We start from the raw sequence: 25,989 nt of genomic DNA, 5'->3' as shown, positions 1-25,989 counted from the left end.
CGGTGTCTCTATTAAAAAAAAAAAAAAAAAAAAGCCCTGTCCCTTCAAGCCCTGTCTAAAATTAAACACATGAACTTACTATTCCATGATGTGAGTAATCTTGATATCCTTGTTTATGGTTTGAGATCAGATGTGTGAAGTCTATCCTTACAAAGCGGGTAAAAATAAATATATATGCTTTCTAGTTGTACATCTTGAGTTAGTTCAGACAAAACCTTGTGTGCAAAATAACTTGAGTGATCTTGTATTGCAGTGCACATTGAGTGTTACATCTCTATATTTATACACTGCAAGTTTTGACCTACAGTTCTCTAAAACAGTGTCCTTTATTTTACAGAAGTACTTGCTCTGCTGCAAACATAAAAACATGGGTGTTAGAAATACCTCATCCATTGAATATAGTTCATAAACATTGCGTTGTCACTTAACTTTTTTTTTTTTTTTTGCAAAGACTAAGTTTGTATAGCCACTATGTTGATGTTTTTAAATTTCACCATCAGATTTCAGATATAGAAGAGATGCATGATAGTTTAATAAAACCATTTTTAAAGCCAAAGCTGTGATACAGCACAGCCAGGAGAACATTTAGGTAGATGCTAAAGAAATCTGTTAGCTGTATTTTTTATTTTTATTTTTTACAATGTTGTAGATGAAGTTCACTAGTTGTTTGTTGTTTGACTTTTCTTGTTATATTGACAGGGTTGCTTTAGACACACTTGCTGCATTGCTAAAATCAAGTAAGTGTTTAACTACAAGAAACTGTTTGTCTAGCTGAGATATATATGTGTGTGTATAAGCATACAGATGTTTGTGTATATAGACAAAGAGTAGATCTAATACTAAGTCTGTGGCCAAAACAAAACCAGGGCTAGGATAAGGTTACAGTTTTATTGGTATCTGGTACCTCCGTTTTTGAACAGTACATATATATTTAATAATCAGTTACTGTCTCTTCAGTTCTGCTGCAGAAAGGCTGCACAGCTTCTGTAGAACTGGTCTGGAACCAAGGCGGTTTTACAGTCACTCACCTCAGCCCTGCAGCCGTGGATACCTGTAGCTTATCTCCAATGCATCTTCTTCATACACATATCTGAAAATATCTGTTGGATGACAGGGGAAAATACTGGGTTTTTCAGATACCTTTCTGATGAATTAGATCTTGGGTCCTAAAGACAAGTCTGTCTGTGATGACCATGAAGTGGAACCAGGGGTAAGAGAACAACGGTCTGTTCCCAGATGTTGGCTGATGGCAGCAGACCCTGGCAAACGTCTTCTCTGCTGATTTTGCACCAGGACTATAATTGGCAAGGGATTAAAAACTAATTATTTCTAAAAACTGCAACATTCCTAGTTGTTCTAGTGGAGTTGGATAAGGACTGAGGCATGATTAGATTTGCAGACAACTATTTCAGGTGTGACAGGAAAGTTCTGAGACACTTCTTAGAGTTTTCTCAGGTTTGATGAGAGTGACACTTGGTCTTTTGGGTTTTTGTATTTACTAATTCGGGAGTTTCTCCTTAGAAAATCCAGGGAAATAAATATTTATGAATTATTTCTGGTATTCTGTTCTGTGAATTTGCAGTCAAATTTTAGTGTTGGGAAGAGAAATTAAATGTTGAAAAGGTGTGTATTTTGAAACAGGAGGTCTTGTGCATTTATTTTGAGATAATTCTTATTCAGTCCTGAGGGGTCTTGACACTGTAATTTCCTACACTTCATGTAAGTAAATCTTTTCATAAAAGCATTAATTTCTGGTGTGTGGTTTTGGCATACCAATTACCCAATAAGTGGGTAACATTTAGGGATTGAGTATTTTCAGTTCATAGATGTGAGTGATAGTTGCTGTAATACCGTAAGGATTACAAATAGTAAGAAATTTGTTTCAATCCTGTGTTTACACAGTGTTTGGATATTGATAGATAGGCTTTACATAAGCTATTTTTTTAATTTGCTAGTGTACAGTATCTTACAATTACCTTTAAGTGTAACACACACACACACGAAAATGATGTGCAATGTTATTCTGAGGAACAAAGTATAGAGAACTGAACTCAGTCATTTGGTCACTTCTAATGGGAGTAATGTGTCCTGTGCTTGTTGTCTTTAAGATGAGATTTTAAGATGAGACTTATACGAGTTTTGTTTGGCAGAAGACAATTATGTGAACACAATGCAAAATAAATTAGACAAGCAAATAAGGTTATTTAATAAATTATTCCAAAATAATAATAAAAAAACAACACACAAATGATGTGTTTTAAAATTGTGTAGCATATGTACACTTGCCATTTACCGGTGTCTATTATGTACATTGTTTTTATTGCATGCTTTTAGTTAAAAAAAAAAAAAAAAAAAAAAAGGGAGAGAAATTTTTCTAGTACTCACTTTTCAAAACCAATTTATGTTTAAATTGGGTTTTCAATTAAAAAACAAAACAAAAAAACAGAACACCAAAATCTGAACATTTTATTATATACGACTAATAAATAATAAGACTTATTGTCTTGGAGCAATAATGACTGAACATATAGGTTCATTTTAACAAGATGGAAATACCTGAGGAAATTCTGCTAATGATTTCCATGTTGATTCAAAATATTTTGCCTATTACTTGTTATTGATATGCTTGATATAAGTTCATTCTCTTTGTAATTATACTTCCCAATTGCAATAAGGAGTTAAGTTAAATGTGCAGCAATCTCATTGTACAGCTGAGGTATATATGTGTGGCTTTGAATGACTTAGTTAAAATTTTGGCAATACTGACAAACATAGGGCTTCTAAGAAATGTCTAGAAAATATGGGAACGTATTTGCTAGCATTTTTTATGATTAGGTTGATGTAAAACACTGCCAAGTGTGCCTGAAATAACACCTTAAATGCAATAGTTCAATAATTTGTGTAAAAATAATAATTTTATAATAGATATGAAAGTAATACTGAAATAATTGGGCAATTTTTAATTTACTTTCTTAACTTCTTTTTAAATAAAGAAACAAATGCCAGGAGAGCAGTAGACAGAGGATATGTGCATGTGCTTTTAACAATTTACGTTGATTGGCACCGTCATGATAGTCGACACAGATACATGCTGATACGTAAAGGAGTTTTACAGTGTATTAAAAGTGTTACGAACATCAAATTGGGAAGAAAAGCATTCATTGATGCAAATGGAATGAAAATCCTTTACAACACTTCACAAGTAAGTTTTTCTCTTTTTCTTGTTTTTCAGTTTGTCTCTTTAAAAATGCTTTCTCACCTCAAATTTATCATAGTTTTAATGATATTCATGATCATTCATAATTGTGGGGCTAAGGGTTATTTTCTTAACTTACTTAAAGCAGAAGGAAAGGGTGCAGGAGGAGATTCCTATTTACTCTTATTCAGCTATGACTATTTATGGGAGGGTGGTTTGATTTTATTTTTTTTTTAAAGCCTTCTCTTTGAGGTCTGGGTTTTAAAAAGGAGAGTTTAAGGGCAGATGGCAGAAGTTCTTTTAGCCTTCAAAGGAGGCTTCTGTTTTAAGTTTGAAAGTTTATTTCATATCAAATATTTTAGCCATTAGTGAATTTTAGAAATCTATACAAACAAATGCAGTTTGACTACTAGTTTGAGAGATGCTTTTCTCTTGTCTTCATTATTTTTCTGTTAACAGGAGTGCCTTGCAGTAAGAACTCTTGATCCCCTTGTCAACACATCCAGCCTAATAATGAGAAAATGTTTTCCTAAAAATCGTCTTCCTTTACCAACTATTAAAAGTGCTTTTCATTTCCAACTCCCAGTTATTCCAGCCAGTGGTCCTGTGGCTCAGCTGTACAATTTGCCTCCTGATGGTATGGTCATTTCAAAATGTTTTTTCTTTGAGTATGTCTAATACACTGTATGTCAGGTGGAATCAACTGCAGGTGCTTATCTTCTCCAGTAAAACCTAGACCCCAATGAGATTCTTATCAGCTAGCAAACGGTCTGTAGCTGTTAGTGTGGAGCACCAGTTTCTAATATTAACTGATGACAATTTTGTCTATACATATGTGGTTATGTTTCTGGAGTTATAATATATAAAAAAAAATAAAAAGAGGAACTAAATATGATCAACCTCTAAAATGGTCGTCAAACTCTGAATTGTAAAGTATGGTCTGTACATATTTATCTACAAACTTATATGGGCTCTCTTTTAAGCTCATCATACGTATTATCTGTGTGAAGTGTAACTATCTACATCCTGTTTTACAGAAATACACATTCCTTAATTTTTTTTCTGTTACTCTGGTAAACTGGATGTACAGAATTTAGGTTAACGTGTACCATTTGAAGTGTTGACTTTAATCCTTTGTGATTCTTCCTTTATTTGCATGATGAGTATATTCTTCTACATTCTTGGACTCTTCCAATCTCGTAGACATCACTTATCTGCAGACTATTTGTATGATGCCTTGTAGGAAATAGATTCACCCCATTGTGATTGCCTCTCATTATTTTTGCAGAATTAATACTTAGTGCATTTTCAGATATGGGGAAACAGTTTAGTATCTGGGTAAACAAATAATAGAATTGCTGCGAGGAAGTTGCTCCAAAGTAAAGAGATGAAGTCAGGTGTTTTAATACTTTATTCAAAGCATTTTCTGAAACAAAACGTGATAGCTATGAAAAAAGACACACATCTCGTCAGAGTTTATTTAGGACAGACCTAAACTGCAGCTGTTTAGAGGTTGCTTTACTTTCAGAGTAGAAAAGTGATTTACAACTGTGTTCTAAAATCCAGAGAAGTAACACCTCTACTTAATATAGTGTTACATACACATAATACTTCTCTTGAAACTCCCTGTTCTGTTGAAGTAGGCTATTGATACTTTTTCTTTGTGTTTGAAATCTGTAAACAAAGAATTGGAAAACCCAGAGAAATAAGATACATATGATTTTTATTATCTAAGAAAAACTTCAGTACTAGAGATACACAATGTTGGGGGTGATAAAACTCTGATTTTATTAAAACTATAATTTTGTAGAGTCAGTATTGTAAAAGCAATACATAAGAATACCTTATTAAATCAGTATAATTTCTGAAGTGTGATTCTGTAAATTTCTAAGTGAGCCTTTTATTAGCAGTTGGTAAATTTCCTGCAGGGTTTTGTGCTGAGCTCTGGTTTTGTGCTGAGCTCAAGTCATGCTGAGATGTTCTTGGCACCTCTACACTGTAAAGTATTTCTAAAGGCTGTGTGCTGTTTTGCATCGTTTTTTTTTTTTGTTTGTTTGTTTGTTTTTCTTTGAGGTGCTTTTTTTGTTTTTGTTTTGCTTTGTTTAAGCCAGAGGTCTTTGTTCTGTCTTAAACTGCATGGAAATTGAATAAATTGAGTCTGCAGTATTGTGAAACAAACATTTTGTTTTTTAAATCTTGTAGTAATTAACATTTATGGGCTTTTACAGGACTTAAAACAAGTTGGTTTTTACATTTTTTTTCAAGTGTTAAGTAGAAAGAAAATAAACCCAGTACATACACTTTTTTGAGTATATATTTTACCTTAAGCGAATGATCAGCCTTACAAAACTTATTTTATATCGTAGTGGATGATGTAGTAGATGAAAGCGATGACAACGATGATGCTGAAACAGAATCAGAAATTGAAACTGAAATTGAGGATGACAAGGACCAACGTTTTAAGGTTGGTATGAGATAAAACTAAAGGGCAAAAATCAGATACAGCAATTACTTGTTTATTTTTAAATTGCTTGAATTGTGTATACAGCCATGGGTTTAAATATGAAAAGGGTGTTGAGTGGTGAAAAGGGTGATTGACTAGGTCAGTGTTTTTAGCAAGGTAACCTTGGAGTTCAGCCAATGGAAGAGATTGGATCTCCCATTGTTTTATTGCTTTTGGAAGGTTTTCTTCTGCTCTCCGTCTTCCAGTCAGGACGTGAAAGGAAACTAAGTCAGAACAGCCTTATTCAGTATTTTTATGTTACATGTATTCAGGAGTTGATTGAATCATCTGTCTATGGACTGTAATGACAACTTATTCAAGGCACTCATGAGACCTGATGAAGGGAATATCGTCTTTCATCAAAGCAATTATTCCTTTGTCACTGCAGTCAGATGAAATCTCTACACGTCAGATTGAGATGGTTGGGTTATGCATAGATCTTATGTAAAGGGTAGTCTGATGTCTGTGCATAATACATTTTGATGAAAGCAAGAAAATTGTTTTATGTTTGTGATGTTTCTGTTGAAATGGAAGTGTTGAGATACTGATGAAATCAAAATGCTTTTAATAATGATGAAATGTGTGGTTGAGCTCATTTTAAAATAGTGATATTTGACTTTTAAAGCATGTCTGCATCAGATATAAATGCTGATTATCATTATTTTAGAAGTTCATTAATTCTGGGTTGAAGATTAATTTGTTCTGGTGTTGTTTCAGAATGATGATATTGAGACTGATATTAATAAACTGAAGCCTAGACAGGAATTGGGACGACCTTTAGAAGAATTGAAAATGTATGAGAAATTTTTCCCAGAACTTTCAGAAAACTTTCAGGTAAGGTATATGATTTCCAATGCAGTCCTCATCATGAAGAGTTGACTCTGAAGCACAGTTTGATGCTTTTGTTTTGAGTGGATAGCTACTCCAGCAAAAAATAAAATAAAATAAAATAAAATAAAAGAGGGGACACAGTTTGCAGTTCTAGAGGTACACATAGGGTTGGTATTTAGTGAGTTGTTTAGTTTAATATCGTGTGTTGCTTTAATATTGAGAGTAGAATGGTATGACTTGATAATTTTTTCTTGATAAACTACTTGTTTGTTGTTTTTATGCTTTTTTTTTTCTCTTTTATATTTTAAGGACTGTGACCTAGTCTCCAAGGAACCAAAGCCTTTTGTACCTGATGCAAATCTGGGTGGACCTATTGTTGTTCCTACAGCAGGAGAGGAGGTCTCTGCTGAAGCAAACCTCTCAGTTAAAGGAATTTCTTTGAAGGAGAGTAATTCTTTATTGACAGAAGAATGCAATAGGAGGCCAGCCTTTCTGGAACTACCAAAGAAAGATAGTATCAAAGACAGTAGTTTACTTCAGCAAAATGATCAAAGGAAGCTGCTTCCATCATGCCAGTGTCTAAGCCAAGAAATTGTCAAAGGCTTGGACAGAATCAGCTTGCAGAACAGTACAAAAAGTGATCAGTATTATGCAGGGTGTGTAATAAAGAAGGAAAACAAAGCTAGCCTTACCCCACTTGCATGTAGTAAAACTTGTGAACATGTTTCACCTTGTGGAGGTAGTCTTTTTGAAGGGTCATCTGTCCACCTGGGAAAACTCTGTTGCACTGGAGTGGATTCGGAGGAGGAGGATTCCAGATCTAGTTCATCAGGGGAACAAGTAGTGCTTGAAGTTTCTGATGTATCGCCAGTTCACGACTGTGATCTCTATATTGAAATGGTGAAAAACACAAAATCTATTCCTGAATATTCAGAAGTGGCCTATCCAGATTATTTTGGCCATATTCCACCCCCATTTAAAGAGCCTATTCTGGAAAGGCCTTATGGAGTGCAGAGGTGAGTTACTGTATGCCTTTTGTTCTTATCGTCTCCCTTGAAAAGTAATCTTTTACATGCCTGTTAATCTTAGCCTATACAATTTTTACCTTGGCATCTAAAACTGCTTTAATTGAAAAACAATTTGAAGGTAAGTGAGTAGGCATTAATCAATGCAAAGCCCTAAATAAGAAGAGAATCAGAATCTTTGCAAATTCTCATTCAGTAATTCCAATTTCTAAATACTAAGTTTACTTTGTAGTCTTAATTTCTGTCCCTGTCATCCCCCCCATATATATCTTTTGTTTTTTATTTAAAACCAAACCAAACCAAAACCCAACAACATAAACAAAAAGCTCCACAATGCTTTAACACTTCATAAATCAGAAGAAAAAAGCTAAAGATGTGATGCTTTCTAACTTAACTGTTCAACTACAGAATATTTTACTTAAACAATGAGTTGCAGTGTATTTTATCAGTCAAAAAAATGAGAAGTCTGAGAGCTTGTGGACATAAGGGTGTATCAACAGTATTTCCCCTTGAAGCTTTTTATTGGGTGCTTCTCTGTGTTGTCTGTAAATAAGTGCAAATTTGCACAAATAAGTACAAATTCTGGTGTACATGAATGGAATTCCTTCTATTTGTATTAGAGGAACTGTAAAAGCACTGAAGAGACTATGTGCTAGACTGCTCATGTGTTCAGCATTAGTATTTTTTCAGTTAAGATACCTGAATGTTCCCCTTAGGTCTTATCAAATATTAATAGTTGATAGTTGAAAGGTACTTCACTTTTTCACATTCCTGTGCTACCAAAGCTATCTTTCAGCAAAATGCAGTGGGAAAAAATTAAAATAATACTTTTTAAGTATTTGGTTTTAATGTTTGCAATGTAACAGAACAACTGCTAAGGATGTAGTCTGTATTAGATCCGCAAAATGACACAGAATAAGCATGTCAACATAACCAATTATTTGTTTGCTGAGATTTTCATTATTAAAAAATATTGAATGTCACTGGTAGTCATTTGCAGAGATAGTATGAAGAGCTGGCTCATGAGTAAAATTAAGCTACTGTAAAGACAAAAAAAGTTTTTGCAAGAAGTAGTGGTAGTAGATCTTGTCACTTGCTTAATTATTGTTTGAATGCTGTCAGTATCATACCCATAAATTTAACCACTTTCATGAGATTGTTCATATTTACATTTAGTTATTGATTACGATGATAAAGAGATTAAGTGTCTTTAAAACTAGGCAGTAGAATTGAAATATTTCAGCTGATTCTCAGACCTGTCATAAAAAGGTGGTCTTTCTGATGAACAAATATTAAAACACTAATGGCATAATATATGTACTATTACTAGAAAGCTAACTAGTGTTAAAGAATGACCTTCCCCATATGCTTATTTTTAAGGTAGATTCAGTTTATCTGCAGATGTGTTGATTTCTGATGCAAGACTAAGAACTGCATTTTAAGAAAATCATGCAGATCTTCATGTAGGGTTTTGCAGTACTTAATCATTCTGAATTTTCCTGAGCAACATTATATCGAATGAAGTCTCTAAAAACAAATAAAATTTGTCATTCCATTGCTCATTCTTCTTAGAAATAAAGCACCGTATTAAACTCTGCCTTTTGACAAACAAACCTACTTGTGAGGTTGTACATAAAGCAGATCTCTAAACTGTGAAGGTAATTCTAGATGATATTTGTTTTAGCTTTAAAATGCTTTATTTTTGTTGGGGTATACTATATATGTTGGAAATATACTTCAGCTCATCCGTGAAACAAGTATGAAATTTCACCTTCCAATGCTAAGCTTGAATCAAAAATCTCATGTAATCTTTCTAAGATATGCTGTTCTAAGAACTCAGTTTTCTGGAAAGGGCTTGGTCTTGTTATTGCAATGTAACAAATTTCTGAGAAAGGAACCTGTTTGAAGAGGCCTTAATCTTTTTAGGAATTTTAAATTTGCAGAAAGGTGTTGAAAATGAGTTTGGTAGAGGACATGGGGAAGCTTTTAAGTCTTTTGGAAATTAGTGTCCAAATTCTTTTGGCATTCAGTGGGATTTATGTTCTCTTCACTGTGTGCAGTTAGTTACTGCTTGTCAGCTACGTCTTCTTTGGAAAACAATGTGTTGCCTTAATCCGTTGCCTTAATGCCATCTGATAATAACAGAAGTCTTCTTTATTTTTCTACTATTCAGAAAAGAAAAATATTACTTAATTCAATTCTCTGTGAATTAGGGATTCAATACTGACTTTTTTCTATTCCTTATTTTTTAATTTTTTTTTTCTGTACACTTTAATATTTTCTAATCCTCTATTAGAAGTGATCATTAGGTAAATCAGGATCCACAAAAAATGGCCTAAAAACACAGAGTTTTGTGTCAACAGTATTTTTTTTTTTGTATTTTTTTTTTAATTATCTTAAAATAGATTCTCCTATCTCTCGATTTTTTTTAGTACCTGAAAATACCCACTACAACTTTGCCTTTTAGTGTGCATCTTGAATACCATTTGTTTATTCTTTTTTGTGTTTTCAATATCTGATATTTATTAATGGATTTTACTCTGGCACAACTCTTGTGATAGTAGAAAGTATTATGACGCTTTGAAACTGAAGCATGCTGAGAGTTAATGATTTGTGTAAGATCGAAAATCTGTAGTTCTGCCCTGAACTGAACTTGGTGAAATAGGTGGTGGCGAGTCAACATTTTTACAGTTCTGTCGGTATGGTGGGCTTGTGACTTGCTTACTTTTCAGTTGCTCTTAATTTAATGAGGTCCTAAAGTTCTGTGTTTACCTTCTTTTCCTCATTTGTCAACAATATTTATCTTAATTAAATGGACAGTTTCCAGCCTGAACATTCTTTACAACTCTGTTCCTGTATTCTTCATTGTTAATCTGCCTCCTTTTCTTCTTATTGCAGGTGCTGTGCAAGCTTTTCCACACAGCTCTGCCACTATATTTCATTCTTGAACTGCAAAACATACTTACTTTTCCAAACCAGGACCTAGATACTGCCAGTTGTGCAATGGTTTTATGATCTGGATAAGCATACAGCTGGCATTTGGCTGACATCACCAAATTCATTCTTATTTGTTACCTAGTCGATAAATGAACGTAGATCTCCAGAGGTGAAAAGCTAGTGCACTAACACACTCACTGCACGACCTACTCTCTAAAACTCTTTAATTTTAGTTATGATAGGACTCAAGTGAGTTACTAATACTATGAAGTGCTGTCCTAGATTAAAGCATTAACAAAAGTAATGTTTGAGTAATTCCTGCTACTACTATACATTATGAAATGGTACTTTTTTATTTTATTTACATAAGATAAAACCCAGTGGGTTGTGTGCATGAAAACTCAGTTCCCTCACATACAGATGTTGAAATCAGTCAGCTGTGAATGCAGGTGTTTAAAATGAAGTACACCTATAATTCGTGCACATAAGTGGGGATGAGGCTGAGGTCTCTTTGAAAATCTGTCCCCTGTCTTCATGTTAATGTTAGTTTTCTTTGTTGTATGAGGTAATTTCTCTTTTGTAATTGGAAACAGTATACAACAATTTAAATGGTCATTCTTCTTTTATTTTAGGACAAAAATCTCACAAGATATTGAAAGACTAATTCATCAAAATGACATTATAGACAGAGTTGTATATGATCTTGATAATTCCAGGTAAGTTTTTACCCCACTGAAAACAATACTCAAATAATAGCCTAAGCCTATTCTCTTTCTCCATTATATGATCTGGAATTTTAAAAGCGGCAGCGTTATGATAGACTTCACTAAAAGTTTATTTTAAAGTAATGTTGTTTCTGCTATTCAAGATATATTTGTGGAAATGTTCAAAATAATTTCTAAGTTAACAAATATGGGCTAAAATTAACCTAATGAGTTTGTTTCAGTCAAATCTGTTTTACTTATTGGCCCCTTTTTTTTTCTTTTGTACCCTTAGTTGGTCAGTGCCAGAGGAAGCAGATGTTTTGAAGTTTAATTCCAAGTTCGAATCTGGAAACCTACGTAAAGTTATTCAAATCAGAAAGTAAGATATTTCAGCTTTTCTTTTTACATGCAAGGCTTTTCATTTCTGATTTTTTTTAAAAAAGATTAATTTGTTTTTGTTAATCTTCAGAAACGAGTATGATCTAATTCTGAACTCAGATATAAATAGCAATCATTATCATCAATGGTTTTACTTTGAAGTCAGTGGAATGAAAACAGGCATTGGTTACCGGTTTAACATCATCAACTGTGAAAAGTCAAACAGTCAGTTTAACTACGGTAAGATATATTTCCCATACTTTGAGAAGAAATATGTAGAAAAAGCTCTGTACTAGACAACTAAGCTGCTTCCTTTCCTCTCCCCCCTTAAGCCTCCTGGGGACTGGTATAGTTGTGTTTTCTTACAGATTGGATTTTTAAAATAGCATTATTAGAGAATGTTTTGACAAGCTTCGGTAAAAAGAAAAAAAAAATCTTAAAACAGTGGCTGTCAGTTTTTAAAATTTTGTGTTGTGAGTGAAACCACGTTTCTGGTTGAAGAATGTTACTGGTGGCTGCAGCTAAAATTTGTGTTAAGACTGTTGTGGGGATGACACCACCAAAGCCTGTTGACCTGCACAGGTGGAGGAAAATGGCAGCTAATGTCTTTAATCCCTTTCTGAACAAAGGTGTATTTTCAGAAGTGAAAGTAGGTGGACACCTTCTTAGACAGCTTTGTGTTACTGATAGGAAGAGAGGTGCATTGTGTTTGAAAAGGAATCTGAAGTCTCCTCTGAACTTATGTGCTTTGTAAATGCACAGAACCCCTGTAGTCTCTACCTATTACTGTTTCATGGTTGTGCCTCATCCAAAAATATTGGCTTACCTGATACACCTTTATTCTATTTGTCTGGAATTCAGGCATTCAGTGTAAAAACTTTTTTTTCTTCTTTTTTTTTTTTTTTTTTTTTTCTGATGGATATTCTAGAATTCTTCCTTTTAGTCGTTTGTAGAGGAGAAAGAGAAAATCCCTTCTCCCACTCATCCTCAGACACTTGGGATAGAGTAACATCGTATTAGTCTTTGTCATAATTTATAATTCACATTGGTAGAATCCAGGAATACCCAAGTAGTTTAACCAGTAGTAAAATGCTTTTAAATTCTGTTTTCACCAGTTACCTTAGATCTTCATTCATATGTTTCAAACACTTAGTAGTTACTTTTTTAAAGTATATTGATTGAACCAGTCAATATATTTGACTAATTACCTAAGTAGCAAATACTGTTCAATTAAGATACATAATTTTCCATTCCAACTTGATACAAAGTATTCAACTTAACTATATTCTTCCAAAAATATAAACTGTTACTGTAAAAAAAAAAAAAATATATATATCATTCTGAAACATCAGTTACTTTTACAGTTATCCACGTGAATGGATAATAGTTTTTTTTTTTTTTAAAAAAAACAAACACAACTTTTTGAAGCCTTTTTATATAGGTGAGTTGGATAGAGTAGAACCCTAGATTTTCGTGGATTATTATTTGTGCTAACCACAGCTTTCGCTTACACATTTTGTTTTCACCTTGTGTAGATCTGATTTTTTTAATTTGCTGTTTTCTGAAAACAAGGAGGAAGGACAGTCTTTTGTGACCTGATTGAAAAAGAATGTATAGAATGTATAATATTCAGATATTTATACAAGTGTACTCTTTGATAGTAAATGAGCATAGCTAGTTTGGAGACTCACATAAAAATGTTGATGTGGTCCATTACTTATAAGATTGTGACGTTTAAGGTTAAGCATTAAAATGAGATGCATTTTTTCCTTGAAGGCATGCAGCCCCTTATGTATTCTGTTCAGGAAGCATTAAATTCTCGACCATCATGGACTCGTGTTGGGACAGATATTTGTTACTATAAGTAAGTACACCTGTCAAACATACACCAAAGCTTTTACTGAAGATTAGTGTAAGTAGAATTTTTAAGGAAAAATGTTTGGTATTAACTTTTAATAATTACATTTTAGTGGTTTGGTTTTGAACACATTTTTCTTCCTCAGCTGTAGAGAATGACACAAGTGACAGATGTTGGGTGCTTTTTTTTTTATTTATTAGCACACAGCAAATGTAGTTCATCTTTCATTACATATTGCTGGAGAACCTTTTTATGGAATGTGCAAATACCTGTTTACTGAAATGTTAATAGTGATTTCCAGTAATATTGATAAAGTGGTGTTCGTATTTAGTCTGTTTTCTATTTAATCATGCAATCATTGTAGAGCAATCGTAAAACACAGGATGAGAAGGTAACAGCATATCCTTGTGTTACCCTTCTGGTCAACAGTTGCTTACTTCCTTTTTTTGTTTGTTTGTGTACTCGCATCTTCCTGATGTGCATGCATGTGTATCCCTACTGTGATGAAGTATCTTACAGATGGTGGGAAAGAGTGGATTTAACCTGGATGAAAAGGGAAGAGAAATACAGTCCCTAAAAATTTTCTTGCTCTTATAATGTGGTTCAGAAATAATCAACGATACTGAAAAGTATTCTAGTATGTCTATTCGCTTCACTTTACTCTTAGGAATCATTTTTCAAGAAGTTCGATTGCTGCTGGGGGTCAGAAAGGAAAATCTTACTACACGATTACGTTCACAGTGACTTTTCAACATAAAGATGATGTCTGCTACTTTGCTTACCATTATCCATATACATACTCAACTTTAAAGGTGAGAAGATTACAATCCATTACAAAGATCAATATTTACACATTTAGAGAATGTGATACAGAAGCATTCGTGATTGATTTCTTTTTACTTCTTTCTGTGGAGTTCAAAATGCTGCTTGAAATTGAGGATTATAAAACATTAGTACTTAGAATGGTGATGTGTAGGTTGTTATAAAAAACAGTAACTGGAAAAATAAATGCTTCCTTTCAGGCTAAAAGTTTTTTCTGAGAATCACAATTCATAATTGTCTGGAAAACTACTAATTGAATTTTATTTATTTATTTATTTTGAGTCAAATGACTCATATCCTGATGATGTATGTATACCTTTTCATAACAGATCTATCAAAGTTACAATTACGTAAGATAATCAGGGACATTTTCAGGATAATGAATTACCTGAAAAGGGTATTGTAAAGTACCAAGCAAAACTTGGTTGGAATTTCAAGTGGTTGTTTTTGTCATAGTATTAAAAATACGCTTGGGGATTCAGTGGCTAGTATGAAACTGTGTTGAGCAAAGCTTTTTACAAAGGAGTGTTCTCTCCCTGATGGCAGTTTATAAGCAGCTGCTGCCTCCAACAGCTTTGAGGCCTGGGGTTTCTGCCTAACCAGCTGCTGGAGCCCAGCTGAGGGACCCAGGGGTCTCTGTCCCAGGTTGATGGATGTGGCTGCTGCTTCCCTGTTTGCAGGTTCAGTCAGTAGTAGCAGTAACCTAGATAGAGACAGACTGACACCCATCTCCCCACCCCCCAGTGTCACAGCTACACAGACTGGCACAGACAAGGTGCTGCCTTCAACAGCCCTCATTTAACATTTCCAATACTTACTTCAAACCTAGTTTCAAGTCTCTTTCCTTCTCTCCAGCTGGTAAAGACTGCTGATCCAAGTGAGAGCATCCCCCTTCCCTGGATTCACAAGCATGCACACGTCGTGGGGTGCTGCTATGGCCCATCTGTCCATGCCTGATCCTCACCCCTCTTACCTGCTGTAGAGGCCTTCTGCTTGCAGGCTAGTCCAGATGGATGCTTACTGGCACATGGGTGCACACGCTCATCTGGCAGGCACTCTGCCTCGTGGTGCCTCCCGAAGACCAGCATGACTCTGCCTGCTTGGTAACCCTGCCTGGACCTGGGTCCTCAAACTTGCTGGCTAGTCCAACTAGCTTTCTCCAAAGCTTTGCCTGTATTTTTCCAGGCCCATCAGCCTAATGCCTGGAGACATTTGATCTTGGCCATTGTTTCTATTATATCTTGTTTACCAGCTTTGTCTCTCTCTCGTTCCTGGTTATTGCTTCCCCCTTTACTTGTTATCTTCTGCACTGAAAAGGTCCCCGATCAGGTAACCTTAGTGAATCACAGGCACTCACTTTCCACGTACCCTTACAGTTTCATTTGGTAGAAAAGGAAGAAATCTACTCTCTGTTCCTTCATTTGCCTCAAAGCAGTTGTAACAGCAGGCTATATAAAGAAAAGCAGTCAGTTTGTTAGAAATACAGAGAATGGTATTTAATGATCAAAAGTACCATGGAAGCTTTAATACTGTTTAGAATGACAAAAAGAAAGCAGGATTAAACAGGACACGTGGAATAAGCTGTCATAAACGATTGCAAAACGTTTGATCTGTATTTTTTTTGTCATTATTTTGGGGATGAAGATGCATCTTCAGAAGTTGGAATCTATGCACAACCCTCAACAGATATATTTTCGACAAGATGTTCTCTGTGAGACCCTGGCTGGCAACAGTTGTCCCTTAGTCACTATTACAGCCATGCCAGAGTCAAATTACTATGAACACATCTGTCAGTTTAGTAAGTATGATTTTTCTTTCTCATCAACTGAAAAAAATGGAAAAACATCTCTTTATGAAAAAAAAAATAGTATTAACCACTGTGCATTGTAAAAGTAGCAATGTAAATAGAGTAAGATTAATGAATAGAGGAGAAGTTTGTTCATATTCAGGATTTGTTTTTTATTTAAAAATACTTGTGGTAGTCAAGGATATTTATAAGTGACTTTTTTTCTTTCAAATATTAAGTTGCTAGATATTTTTGCATGTAGCATTTTGCAGGCAATACACCTTGGAAAGGGGTACCTGAGTTCTGAGTTCCCTTTTTGTCTCCAAAAGTTCAGCATATTTGTTTGTCAAAAAAAAAAATCTTTCCCAGAGCTAAAGATAGAGTCATGTGTAAGCTACTGTGATTTGAACTGCACTTTGGTCATAACAGCATTCTATTTTATTCTTCCCTGCCACAAGTTTTGTCTATTGCAAAAAAAAAAAAAAAAAAAAAAAAGCATCAAACTTGTCAGATCGTAATCACCAGCTCAAGCTGGTTATGCTCATGTGTCTTGGATTGAATTTAAAGCTCAATTGTGAGAATTCTGTAATTAGCAGTCCTTGTAACAATATTCTGGCAAGCTATATCAAGAATTCCCCATTTATGTGAATATACTGAAAAATAACTCCCAAATAATCTATTGTGGTTTGTAATAAAAGAGGCTGTCTTTTCCTCTCTTCAATTAACAGACTGCTTAATTAGCTTGAGTCTTATTTTGCAACTTTTGTGCATGCTTCTTTTTAGGGAATCGTCCTTATATTTTTCTGTCTGCTCGTGTACATCCTGGAGAGACTAATGCAAGCTGGGTTATGAAGGGAACACTGGAATATCTTATGAGCAATAACCCAAATGCCCAAAGTTTACGAGAATCTTATATTTTCAAAATTATTCCCATGCTCAATCCGGATGGTGTCATCAATGGAAAGTAAGCATAAGTTTACTTACAGATACTTGACCTCTAATACAAAGTCTTTGAATCTGTTATTAAAAAAAATAAAAAAAATCTAAACTAATCCCAAAACATAAACATATTTAACAAAAGAAGTATTTAGTATGAAGAAAATTACTTAGGAAATTTCTAGACCTTAGTTTTCCATTTTTTGGCTTTCCAAGGTAGGTGCAGTTGTTTCAGGAATTCAAACTTTATAAATATATGTTCATTTTTTATGGTTGATTTGATATCATTTTAATTGTCTCTCTGAACTACTAGAAAATACTACTGTTCGCAGTCTCGGATAGGTATAGAATGGTATATGATACCACAGCTGCTTCTAGTAAAAGTATGACAAGTTCATATTTATCATGAAAAGTAAGTTCTTATATCTGATACAGCTTTTTATATAGTTCTCCCTTTTTTTTTCCTGTGTTTTTTAGAAGGATGTTATGGAAGTGGCTGTGTCATCAGGTGTTATTAAAGGGGAGAACTATATTAGGTCAGTAAGAGAGTATCCTGAATTTATGATAGCTTAATGGCAATACTTTCATTTACTACTACTTTTCTTACTAAATCCAAGGAATATTTCAGAACGCTTTGACACTGCAATCAATAAGTATTCAGCAGTCTATATTGGTTATAGGGAGTTCTCATAAAATGGAAATTCCAGTATGGTGAATCTGCACTTCTTTCTTACCTAGTTATGAGTAGTATTTTAGAAGTTTTTCCAAAAAAAAAAACAACAATAAAACACATTCAAACCAATGATAGATTTGAGTAGAACCCTCTCTTTATATACATAAAAATACGTACGACCTGAAAACCTGGAATTAAATCATTCAGACTATAAGTGAAAGTTTAACACAATTTAAGAGAGTTAACAAATCTGTCCAATCAGACACAATTAAAAAAGAAATGTACTGAAAATGACTGTACAAATGTGAATTTCTGCAACCTAAACAGTTCTTACTGAAAGTTTGCTGAATACAGAGATGATTTTTGTTTCCTTATTTTCGTAATAGCTGGCTGTCTCCTGATGACTTCACGTTGAAATCTTAGATTTCTGGTTGACATTAGTATTTGTTACAGAAGTCAACACACCAAAACTGTAAAGATACCATATGTTTGAAGTTACTGATTTTGAACTAGCATTTAAATAAAATCACAAGCTTTCAGTTTCAACAGCACATACGCAAGATAACAATTAAATTAATATGAGAAGCCACTTCTGATTTATTTTTACGTTTTCTGTAACATGGCTTAAAAATAAAAGCTCAAATATTTCTATACGTTTCTATTAATCACAGTGTTATAAAACTGAAGTTTATTTCTTACCAGGCTGTTCCAAAGAAGCAGTGGTAACAACTAAAACTTCAGGTTGGGGGGGGAAGCTTATTTAAAAGTATTCAGATAATACAAACATATTATCATGTGTTTTTCCTTCTTCCTCTACAATAGCCACCGTTGCTCTTTAAGTGGAGAAGACTTAAACAGACAGTGGCAAAATCCAAATCCAGATCTGCATCCCACCATTTACCATGCTAAAGGCTTACTGCAATATTTGGCTGCTATTAAACGTTTACCACTGGTGAGTATGTCTGTATAAACAATTCTGAAGCTTTTAAACTTAGCTGTTCTATAAAACAAACATTTTCATAAGGTCTTACAACGTATCACACTTAAAAATTTGACTTGGTGAAATGAGCTTTTGCAGATTTCTAAGTCTGAATTTGTTTTTATTGTTAGGGTGGAGGGTTAAATCCTTCCATAGAAGAATCCTGCCTTTTCTTCATAATGCAAAAGTTTATCATATAGAGAGTTTTGTTTGATATTTTTTTTGAACTTTCAACAGTGAAAATATAAATACAATAGAAGGATAAATGAAGATTTTTAAAATTTATGTGCCTTGGCTTTATAGTGGTATATGGTTAATTGTAGGTTTACTGCGATTATCATGGCCATTCACGTAAAAAGAATGTATTTATGTATGGCTGCAGCATCAAAGAGACAATGTGGCACACAAATGTTAATGCTGCCTCTTGTGACCTAATGGAAGACCCTGGTTATAGGGTAAGTTTGACATTAATACCTTTTTCACTTGGCATGCATTTGGAATATGCCTTTCAAATAACTTCCTAGTCTTATTCTGTGCACACAGTGACTTCATAGCATAACCAGACTTATTTGGAATGATCGCTTTTAGTTCATCTGTGTATGTCAAAATATTTTGATAGCTTTAAACATCATTTGTATGCTAATACAGCTTAAGAATTTACTGTTAGCAGAGTGCTTAATTTTTTTTCAAATAGCATTGTATGCTTTTTCTGTTCAACACCTTGAAGCAAATATATGGAAAATATACTTCTGTGCATTTATAATTAGTCAATGGAAAAAAAATCATTTGAGTATGGGAAATAATAGAATAGGGTCAAGAAAATAAGCAAAAATAACAAAATTACCCCGAGAAATACTCATATATATGGAAAAAAGCAAAGTTCCTGTTTTAAAAACATGTAGTTATGAGGCATTTACCCCTAATACACAATTAATTTACATGAGCAACATCCACTGTATTATATAACCTTTTAAAAATTCATAAAATAAAATTCAAAGAATTATGTGATAATTTATTCTGTGTAGCTCCACTGCCGCCATGTGGCAATTAGAAATATGTGCAACCTAAAATATCCAAACAGCTTGTGTTTTCTAAGGAGATGCAAACTGGGAAGGACTTGTGGGTGATGTGATGGTTGGAAGCTGTCTTGAGCATGACAATTATGAGATGATAGGGTTTTTGATCTTTGGTAAAGTAAGGAAGGTGGTTAGCAGAACTGCTGCCTTGGATTTCCAGAAGGCAGCATTTGGTCTATTTAGAAACCTGTCTTGGGAGTGGTTCTGAAAGGCAAAGGAGGCCAGGAAGGCAGGACCTTTTTCTTTAAAGATCAGCCTGGCTTCTTCAGGAACTCAGCAAGGAAAAGAGTTCATGAACTCTGGAAGGAGTGGACGGCTCATGAGGACTATAGAGCTTGTTGCCTAATTGTGCAGGGAGAAAATTGGAAGGGCCAAAGTCCAACTGGAACTCAATTTGTATAGTGCAGCAAAAGACAATAAAAAGTGCTTTTATAAATACATGAACATTGAAAGGAAGATTAGGAGAATCTGCATCCTTTATTGGATGGAGATTTCAGTAATTTACCAGCAGTCTTAGCTAACCATGATGGATGCAGTTGACTGGAAATTAGCAAATGTGACTAACCTACAAGAAGGGCAGGTTTTGGCCCCTTGCTATATGAAAGATGTTGAGGTGCTGGGGTGCATATAGAGTAGAACAACAAAGCTGGTGAAGGATCTAGAAAACAAGACATATGAGGAGTGACTGAGAGCACATGAGTTTTATAGTTTGGAGAAAAGAAGGCTGAGGGGAGACCTCAGCTCTCTCTACAGCTACCTGAAAGGTAGTGAAAGGTTGTAACAAGCAGCGTGTCAGTTCTTTTCTCAGGTGAGGAATGATAATCCTGTCATGGAAATGGTCTCAAGTTGCTCCAAGGGAGGTTTAGATTAGATATTAGGAAGAATTTCTTCACAGAGAGGGTAGCAAAGATTGGAACAGGTTGTCCAGGGAAGTGGTAGAGTCCACCATCCCTGGAGCATTTAAGAGGCATGTGGACCTGGCACCAAAGGACATGATGGGACCTGGTAGGTCAGGCCATCTTGAAGGTCTTTTCCAACCTAGATGATTCTATGATTTTCCATAGCTGTAATGTGAACAGCTTGAACTTTGATTCATAATCTTGAGGTTAATTGTGTGCTTAGTGCTTTGCAGAATATGGATGAATTTTATGTATTAATAAAATTGTGCCTGTTAGGTCTGCAGGTTGGATTGTTGGAACAGTTCAATATCTGAATTATGCTTCCTTAACTATAAGGGTTGTGTAGGACACGTAATTTAAGCAAAGTTATCTGGGTGAATTAGAAGGAGATAGTGATCACCTGAAGAATTCCTCATTCCTATACACTTAACTAATACTTCATTTTAGGAACTGCGTCTGAAAAATAGGATTTAAACAAGTAGGAAGTTACGAACCTGTTGTCATTTGAGCCTCCTGGGCTTAAATAAGTCCAGCTGGCAAAGTCTTTTTAATTATTACTCTTATATTAATTTAAACTACAGACAGATTTTCTGATGACAGTTTGTGATTTAATGTTTTCTCTTCCCTTCCTTTTGTAAATGGAATAAAGAATCACCGTCTCTTTCGGATTATTGTCTTGCAGACACTCCCTAAGATCCTGAGTCAAACTGCACCAGCATTCTGTATGGGCAGCTGCAGCTTTGTAGTGGAAAAGTCCAAGGAGTCAACAGCACGAGTTGTTGTCTGGAGAGAGATTGGAGTACAGAGGAGCTACACCATGGAAAGCACATTATGTGGATGTGACCAGGGTAAATACAAGGTAGGAAAGTGTATCAGTTAAAACTGCTCTTGCTTTATAATTTCTACCATTTGCATTGGTATCCTGGTCTATAACCCCACTTGCTTGCTTGCTTACCTTAGACTTCTAAAACTGCTCTAAGATCTCTGTACTGTAAAGTTGGTGAAATGACATTATTTGCAATATTACAAGTTGCATAACAGTCTTTGTCTGTCACTTAAAACACATCATTGTATGCTATGCTTATGGGCTGTTTTAACAAGCTTACTGTTAATTATTGCTTATAGCACAAATGAATGCATGTAATTAAAAAATTCAGAGAACTGTTCTTTCCAGTAGATTATTCAGACTGGGTGGTAATAAATGCCAATAGTAGAATAAAAAAAATCCTTCACATGTGGCAGTTTTAGACTTCACCATGGCAGTTCTTGGTTCTTCAGAAAGTATTTAGTACAGAATTTTTGTAGATCAAGAAATAAATTTAGGAAGCAAAACACTTTCATATTGTTTTAACAACACTATTAAGTGTGTATCTTTAGGTAAACTCATCATAGCTGTTTCATTTCTAGACTTCGAGCTTTTTTTCAAGTTGTGTAATTCAAACCGTTAATAGGGATGGATGTTTTAAAACAAAAACCGACCCCCCTCACTAGTAGAAAACTTACATCATAAGGAAAAACCTTTGTAGGAAGAAAAGGAAAAAAAAGTAAAAATCCTAACATCGGATCTTCAGCTTCCATCACTGGGTTAATTGTGGCTAAAAGTTGAAGCAAGTTTGTAAAGTGAACGTTCAGAGAAGTCACATCTTCCTCTGCTTCAAAACGGAGTTTAGAAGACTAAACTCTTTTCTACTCAAGAAAATGTGACCAGAAGCCTCAGATAAGGTGCTTGACAAAATGAGAACCAGAAGGCTGGGACAAAGAAGGAGGAGGAGAAAAAAGGGTGTAATGAGGTATATTTACCCATGCTTATCTTTTCAGACAGCAGGAAGATATTTTGGCAGGAATTATAATAGGTCTGTAACTACTGAATGAGTGCATTAATTTTGTCAATTAACAACAAGCATTCCTGTTATTGTTGGAATATTCCATTAAAATTTTCATTGTTCCTCAGATGTTGACATTATGGGGTTTTAAAAAATAACCTATCCAGCTAGTTTGATACTTCCAGAATATTCTTATAAACATCAACATTCATGGCCTTCACAGTGCTCCTACAGAAAGTTCTTATTGAAAGGTGAATAGAGATGTTTTGTGGACAAACTTTTGAGATGCTTAAGTTGCAAAGCCCTTCAGTGAGGGAGGAAGAAATGGCTGAATTGTGGAAAAATCAGTTACTCTAAAGGGAAAAGCATTCTCCTACATGCTATAAACAAGTTGATGAGATTGAATTGCTGTTCTGTCACTTATTTTGTTTGGAATGAAACAGTTCATGAGGTCTTAGTCATTCTTTGTCATACAGGAAGAACCTTCATTGTTTCTTCACTATGATAATGCTCAGGTTAATTAATGAAATTTGTCTCAAAGGCCAAAGTTACTAGACAGATAAAGGAAAGAGCAACATTTCTGCAAGGAGACTGCCAAAGAGAGAAGAGACTGGGCCTTTTTTCTATGGAGGAAGTGAAGCCAGCAACTCCATGAATGGACTTGTGATATAAATTTGTTTTCATATTTCATATGTTATTTCAAAACACAAAACTGAGTTAAGCTGTTGAAATTCTCTCCTCTCCTGCTTGCCACCCCAAAAGACATGACAGTTCAGATCTGAGGGACTGTGTGCTGTGTAAAGGTCTGAAGCGCTTTTCTGCTCTCCTGGCTTACTGTCATCACTGAATTTTGTCAAAGCACAAAGAAGATTACTAAAAAATTTTGTTCTTTTTGAAAGAAATTATGACTCTCTGCCAAAGTTGGTCATCACTTCTTATTATTTTTAATTTTGCTTGGACAGTGATGATGCTAGACTGTGTACAGACAGGAAGGAAGTTGTTTAACTGAAGTTTGCAATTAGGATCGCTGGGCCAGTTATCTCTGGAAGCAAACTCACTTGAACTGCTTGTGTGTTGTTTTTGTAACACATTGAAAATCAGTGCTGCAAATATGGTTTAGCAATCTGTGATTCAAGATACGAAAACCAAAAAGATGAGGTGAAAAGTTGCTCAGTAATCTATGAAGGATAGTTAAGATTCCAGATAAAAGGAAAATTTTGTTACTAAACCTAAAAGTTGAACAGTAATTTAACTAGGAAATCTGTTCCTTTCCTGCTTGGAGATTAATGAGTTTGGTAGTATGACTTAAAAATTAAGTTAATTGAGAAGGCTTTGTTGCTTGGAAATTTTACAATGCACAGAAAAGAAGACTTCAAGAGTCTAAAACAAGGATTTGGTCAACAAACAAAGTTACCATGATCATTCCATCTCTACACTTCGAATTCACAAAAATGATCACATCTTTGTAACCCCTACTTTCTCCAAATCTTAGTACAACTTTTCTATTTAAATACATATTACAGGAAGATTTGTCTCAACTTAAGGTGGCAGCCTGTTGCACCTTCTGTCACACATCTTTGTTTTCGGGTAGGAGAGTCCATTGCTGAGAAGAAATATGAAGCCATTTACATGCCGTACTTAGTAAGGAAGACACCAATCAGCTGTAAAAAATATTACTGTCTGCTGTATAGGATAATGACTGTGTAAAATATAAAGGAAAAAGGAAAAAAAATCAGAATTTCAAACAGCCAAAATTCCAAGCATCTTTTTTTTTTTTTTTTTTTTTTTTTTTTAAGCTACCTTGAGGTGGCTAAACTTGTGCTTAACAGCAATGTTTGTAACATATAAGAAACTTAATTTGGCCACAGTTGAAGGTATTAGAGTAATAGTTGAAGGTATTTGGAAGATCAAGAAGCAGAGTACAGTCAAAGCTTCAGCAACAGTGAACTTCATCTCAGTTCTTCAGTGCAATTACAATGTCTTGAAGCAGACTTTGGGTCCCTTGTTTCGTGGAAAGTAAGAGAATTTTCTGATAGATCATTAAGAGTGGATTAAGAAGTTTTATATTTGACAAGTATGTGTTACTGCATTCTCTGCTGATCAAAGAAATGATAAAAGCAAACCTAGACTTTAGCTTAGGCTTTTACTTCAAGCCTATAGACTCTTCAGTATAGCATGTTCAAAGTCCTGCTTGGTTCACAAGTTACCCATCTCCTATTTGATCCATTTAGATTTCTCTTTAGTTATGTACTGTTTCTGCTGTGCTGAAAATAGCAGCCATGGAATATGCACACGCTATTTATCTTTCTAACAATTGTCTTTGCACTTTATTTCATACTATACTCTTGTCAACTTAAACAGCCACTCCTCTGATACTCTCTGTAAGGAGTCTGCCAACTAACTGTATCTTCTTCAGCAACAGATGTAGACAATGATCGGAAAAGTTTCTGAACATCCAGTTGTGCACCTTAGTAATCTTTGTAACAGTGAGATTACTGTTACACTTCTCCTTCCTCTTCTGCATACTTGTTGCCTCTTGTCCTTAATGTTATTTTAATCTTTTTGGGGCAGGGACTGTGTCTTCCTGTGATTAGCGTAGTGGAGCCCCAGCTATGATTGGGGTCTTCGAATGTTACAGATGTGCAAACAGATAACAAAACATAAACAAAAATTTGGCCTCTGTGGATAAGGTACTGCACTGGGAGTGAGGAGAACTGATTTCTGTTCCCAGCGGGGTCAGTGACATGCTGTGAGACACTGTGCAAATCGCTTCAGCCCTCTCTGCCTCCATTTCTCCATCAATAAAATGAGGATAATTCTTCCTTTATTAATAAAGTGCTTTGAAACCTACAGCACAAAAGCACTATAAAAGAGGTAAGTAGTATTATTATTAACAATAATACTTAGTATCCAATTCTTGTTCACTGATAACAGGTTTCTGTGCCATTTGACAGGAGGATGACACTTTTATAGAATAGTAGGTATTGCTTTAGCTTTCTTGTTACTAAAAGGCACCTTGTTTATGAAGACTACTGATAAAAAGAGAAATTGCAAGAAAAATAAATTCAAGCTTTCCATTTAAGTTTGCATACAGTCAAAACAGAAGTACGTGAAGTACGTGCAAACAGCAATACAATTCTTCTGAGCCTTGCATTTTATAGTACAGCATCAGCGTGGCAACATACAAAGCTTGTGCTCTAGCTTTTAGGTCAAAAAAAAAAAAAAGGATTCTCTGTTCTTTTTGCTTCATATATTTTCCTCCTGGGTGAGAGCTTGCCACTGTTTCCTGGTTCGTCTGCTTTCCTGCTTGTTTTGTCAAAGCTTCTTTTTAACTACCCATTTCTTTAAGAGGCTTAGAAGAAACAAACTAAACTCTTCCTTAAATTCTCCTGAGAGTAAGAAGTTGCAGAGGGAATATTGAATTAGGTTGTGACACTGAATATGTTATTGTATATATGGTTCAGTACTGGCCAATTCTGTAATATTTGAGGATGACTCTGTAATACTGTTCTCTTTTTGTAAAAGAGTTGAGGTCAGAGGTTCTGTCCTTACATAAAGCATTG

General features: G+C 34.7%; 1 protein-coding gene across 8 annotated transcripts in view; it reads left to right on the top strand.

Annotated features, from left to right (window-relative positions):
- AGTPBP1 (ATP/GTP binding carboxypeptidase 1) overlaps positions 1 to 25,989 on the top strand; it is a 59,832-nt gene that overhangs the window by 18,714 nt on the left and 15,129 nt on the right. For all 8 annotated transcript variants that reach the window (XM_084305064.1, XM_084305065.1, XM_084305061.1 and 5 more), the window contains 16 exons: positions 700 to 737; positions 2,994 to 3,202; positions 3,656 to 3,833; positions 5,563 to 5,660; positions 6,417 to 6,533; positions 6,840 to 7,546; positions 11,125 to 11,208; positions 11,489 to 11,575; positions 11,666 to 11,814; positions 13,351 to 13,438; positions 14,100 to 14,244; positions 15,899 to 16,052; positions 16,824 to 17,004; positions 18,472 to 18,601; positions 18,952 to 19,083; positions 21,286 to 21,462. In XM_084305064.1, the coding sequence (XP_084161190.1) occupies positions 700 to 737; positions 2,994 to 3,202; positions 3,656 to 3,833; positions 5,563 to 5,660; positions 6,417 to 6,533; positions 6,840 to 7,546; positions 11,125 to 11,208; positions 11,489 to 11,575; positions 11,666 to 11,814; positions 13,351 to 13,438; positions 14,100 to 14,244; positions 15,899 to 16,052; positions 16,824 to 17,004; positions 18,472 to 18,601; positions 18,952 to 19,083; positions 21,286 to 21,462 (2,674 nt within the window). The remainder of the gene's footprint in view (positions 1 to 699; positions 738 to 2,993; positions 3,203 to 3,655; positions 3,834 to 5,562; positions 5,661 to 6,416; positions 6,534 to 6,839; positions 7,547 to 11,124; positions 11,209 to 11,488; positions 11,576 to 11,665; positions 11,815 to 13,350; positions 13,439 to 14,099; positions 14,245 to 15,898; positions 16,053 to 16,823; positions 17,005 to 18,471; positions 18,602 to 18,951; positions 19,084 to 21,285; positions 21,463 to 25,989) is intronic.

The sequence above is a fragment of the Netta rufina genome, assembly GCF_964035555.1.
Source record: "Netta rufina genome assembly, chromosome: Z".
In the NCBI taxonomy this organism is placed as follows: Eukaryota; Metazoa; Chordata; class Aves; order Anseriformes; family Anatidae; genus Netta; species Netta rufina.
The sequence above is the reverse complement of the archived record's forward strand: the minus strand, read 5'-3'. Positions and strand labels throughout refer to the sequence as shown.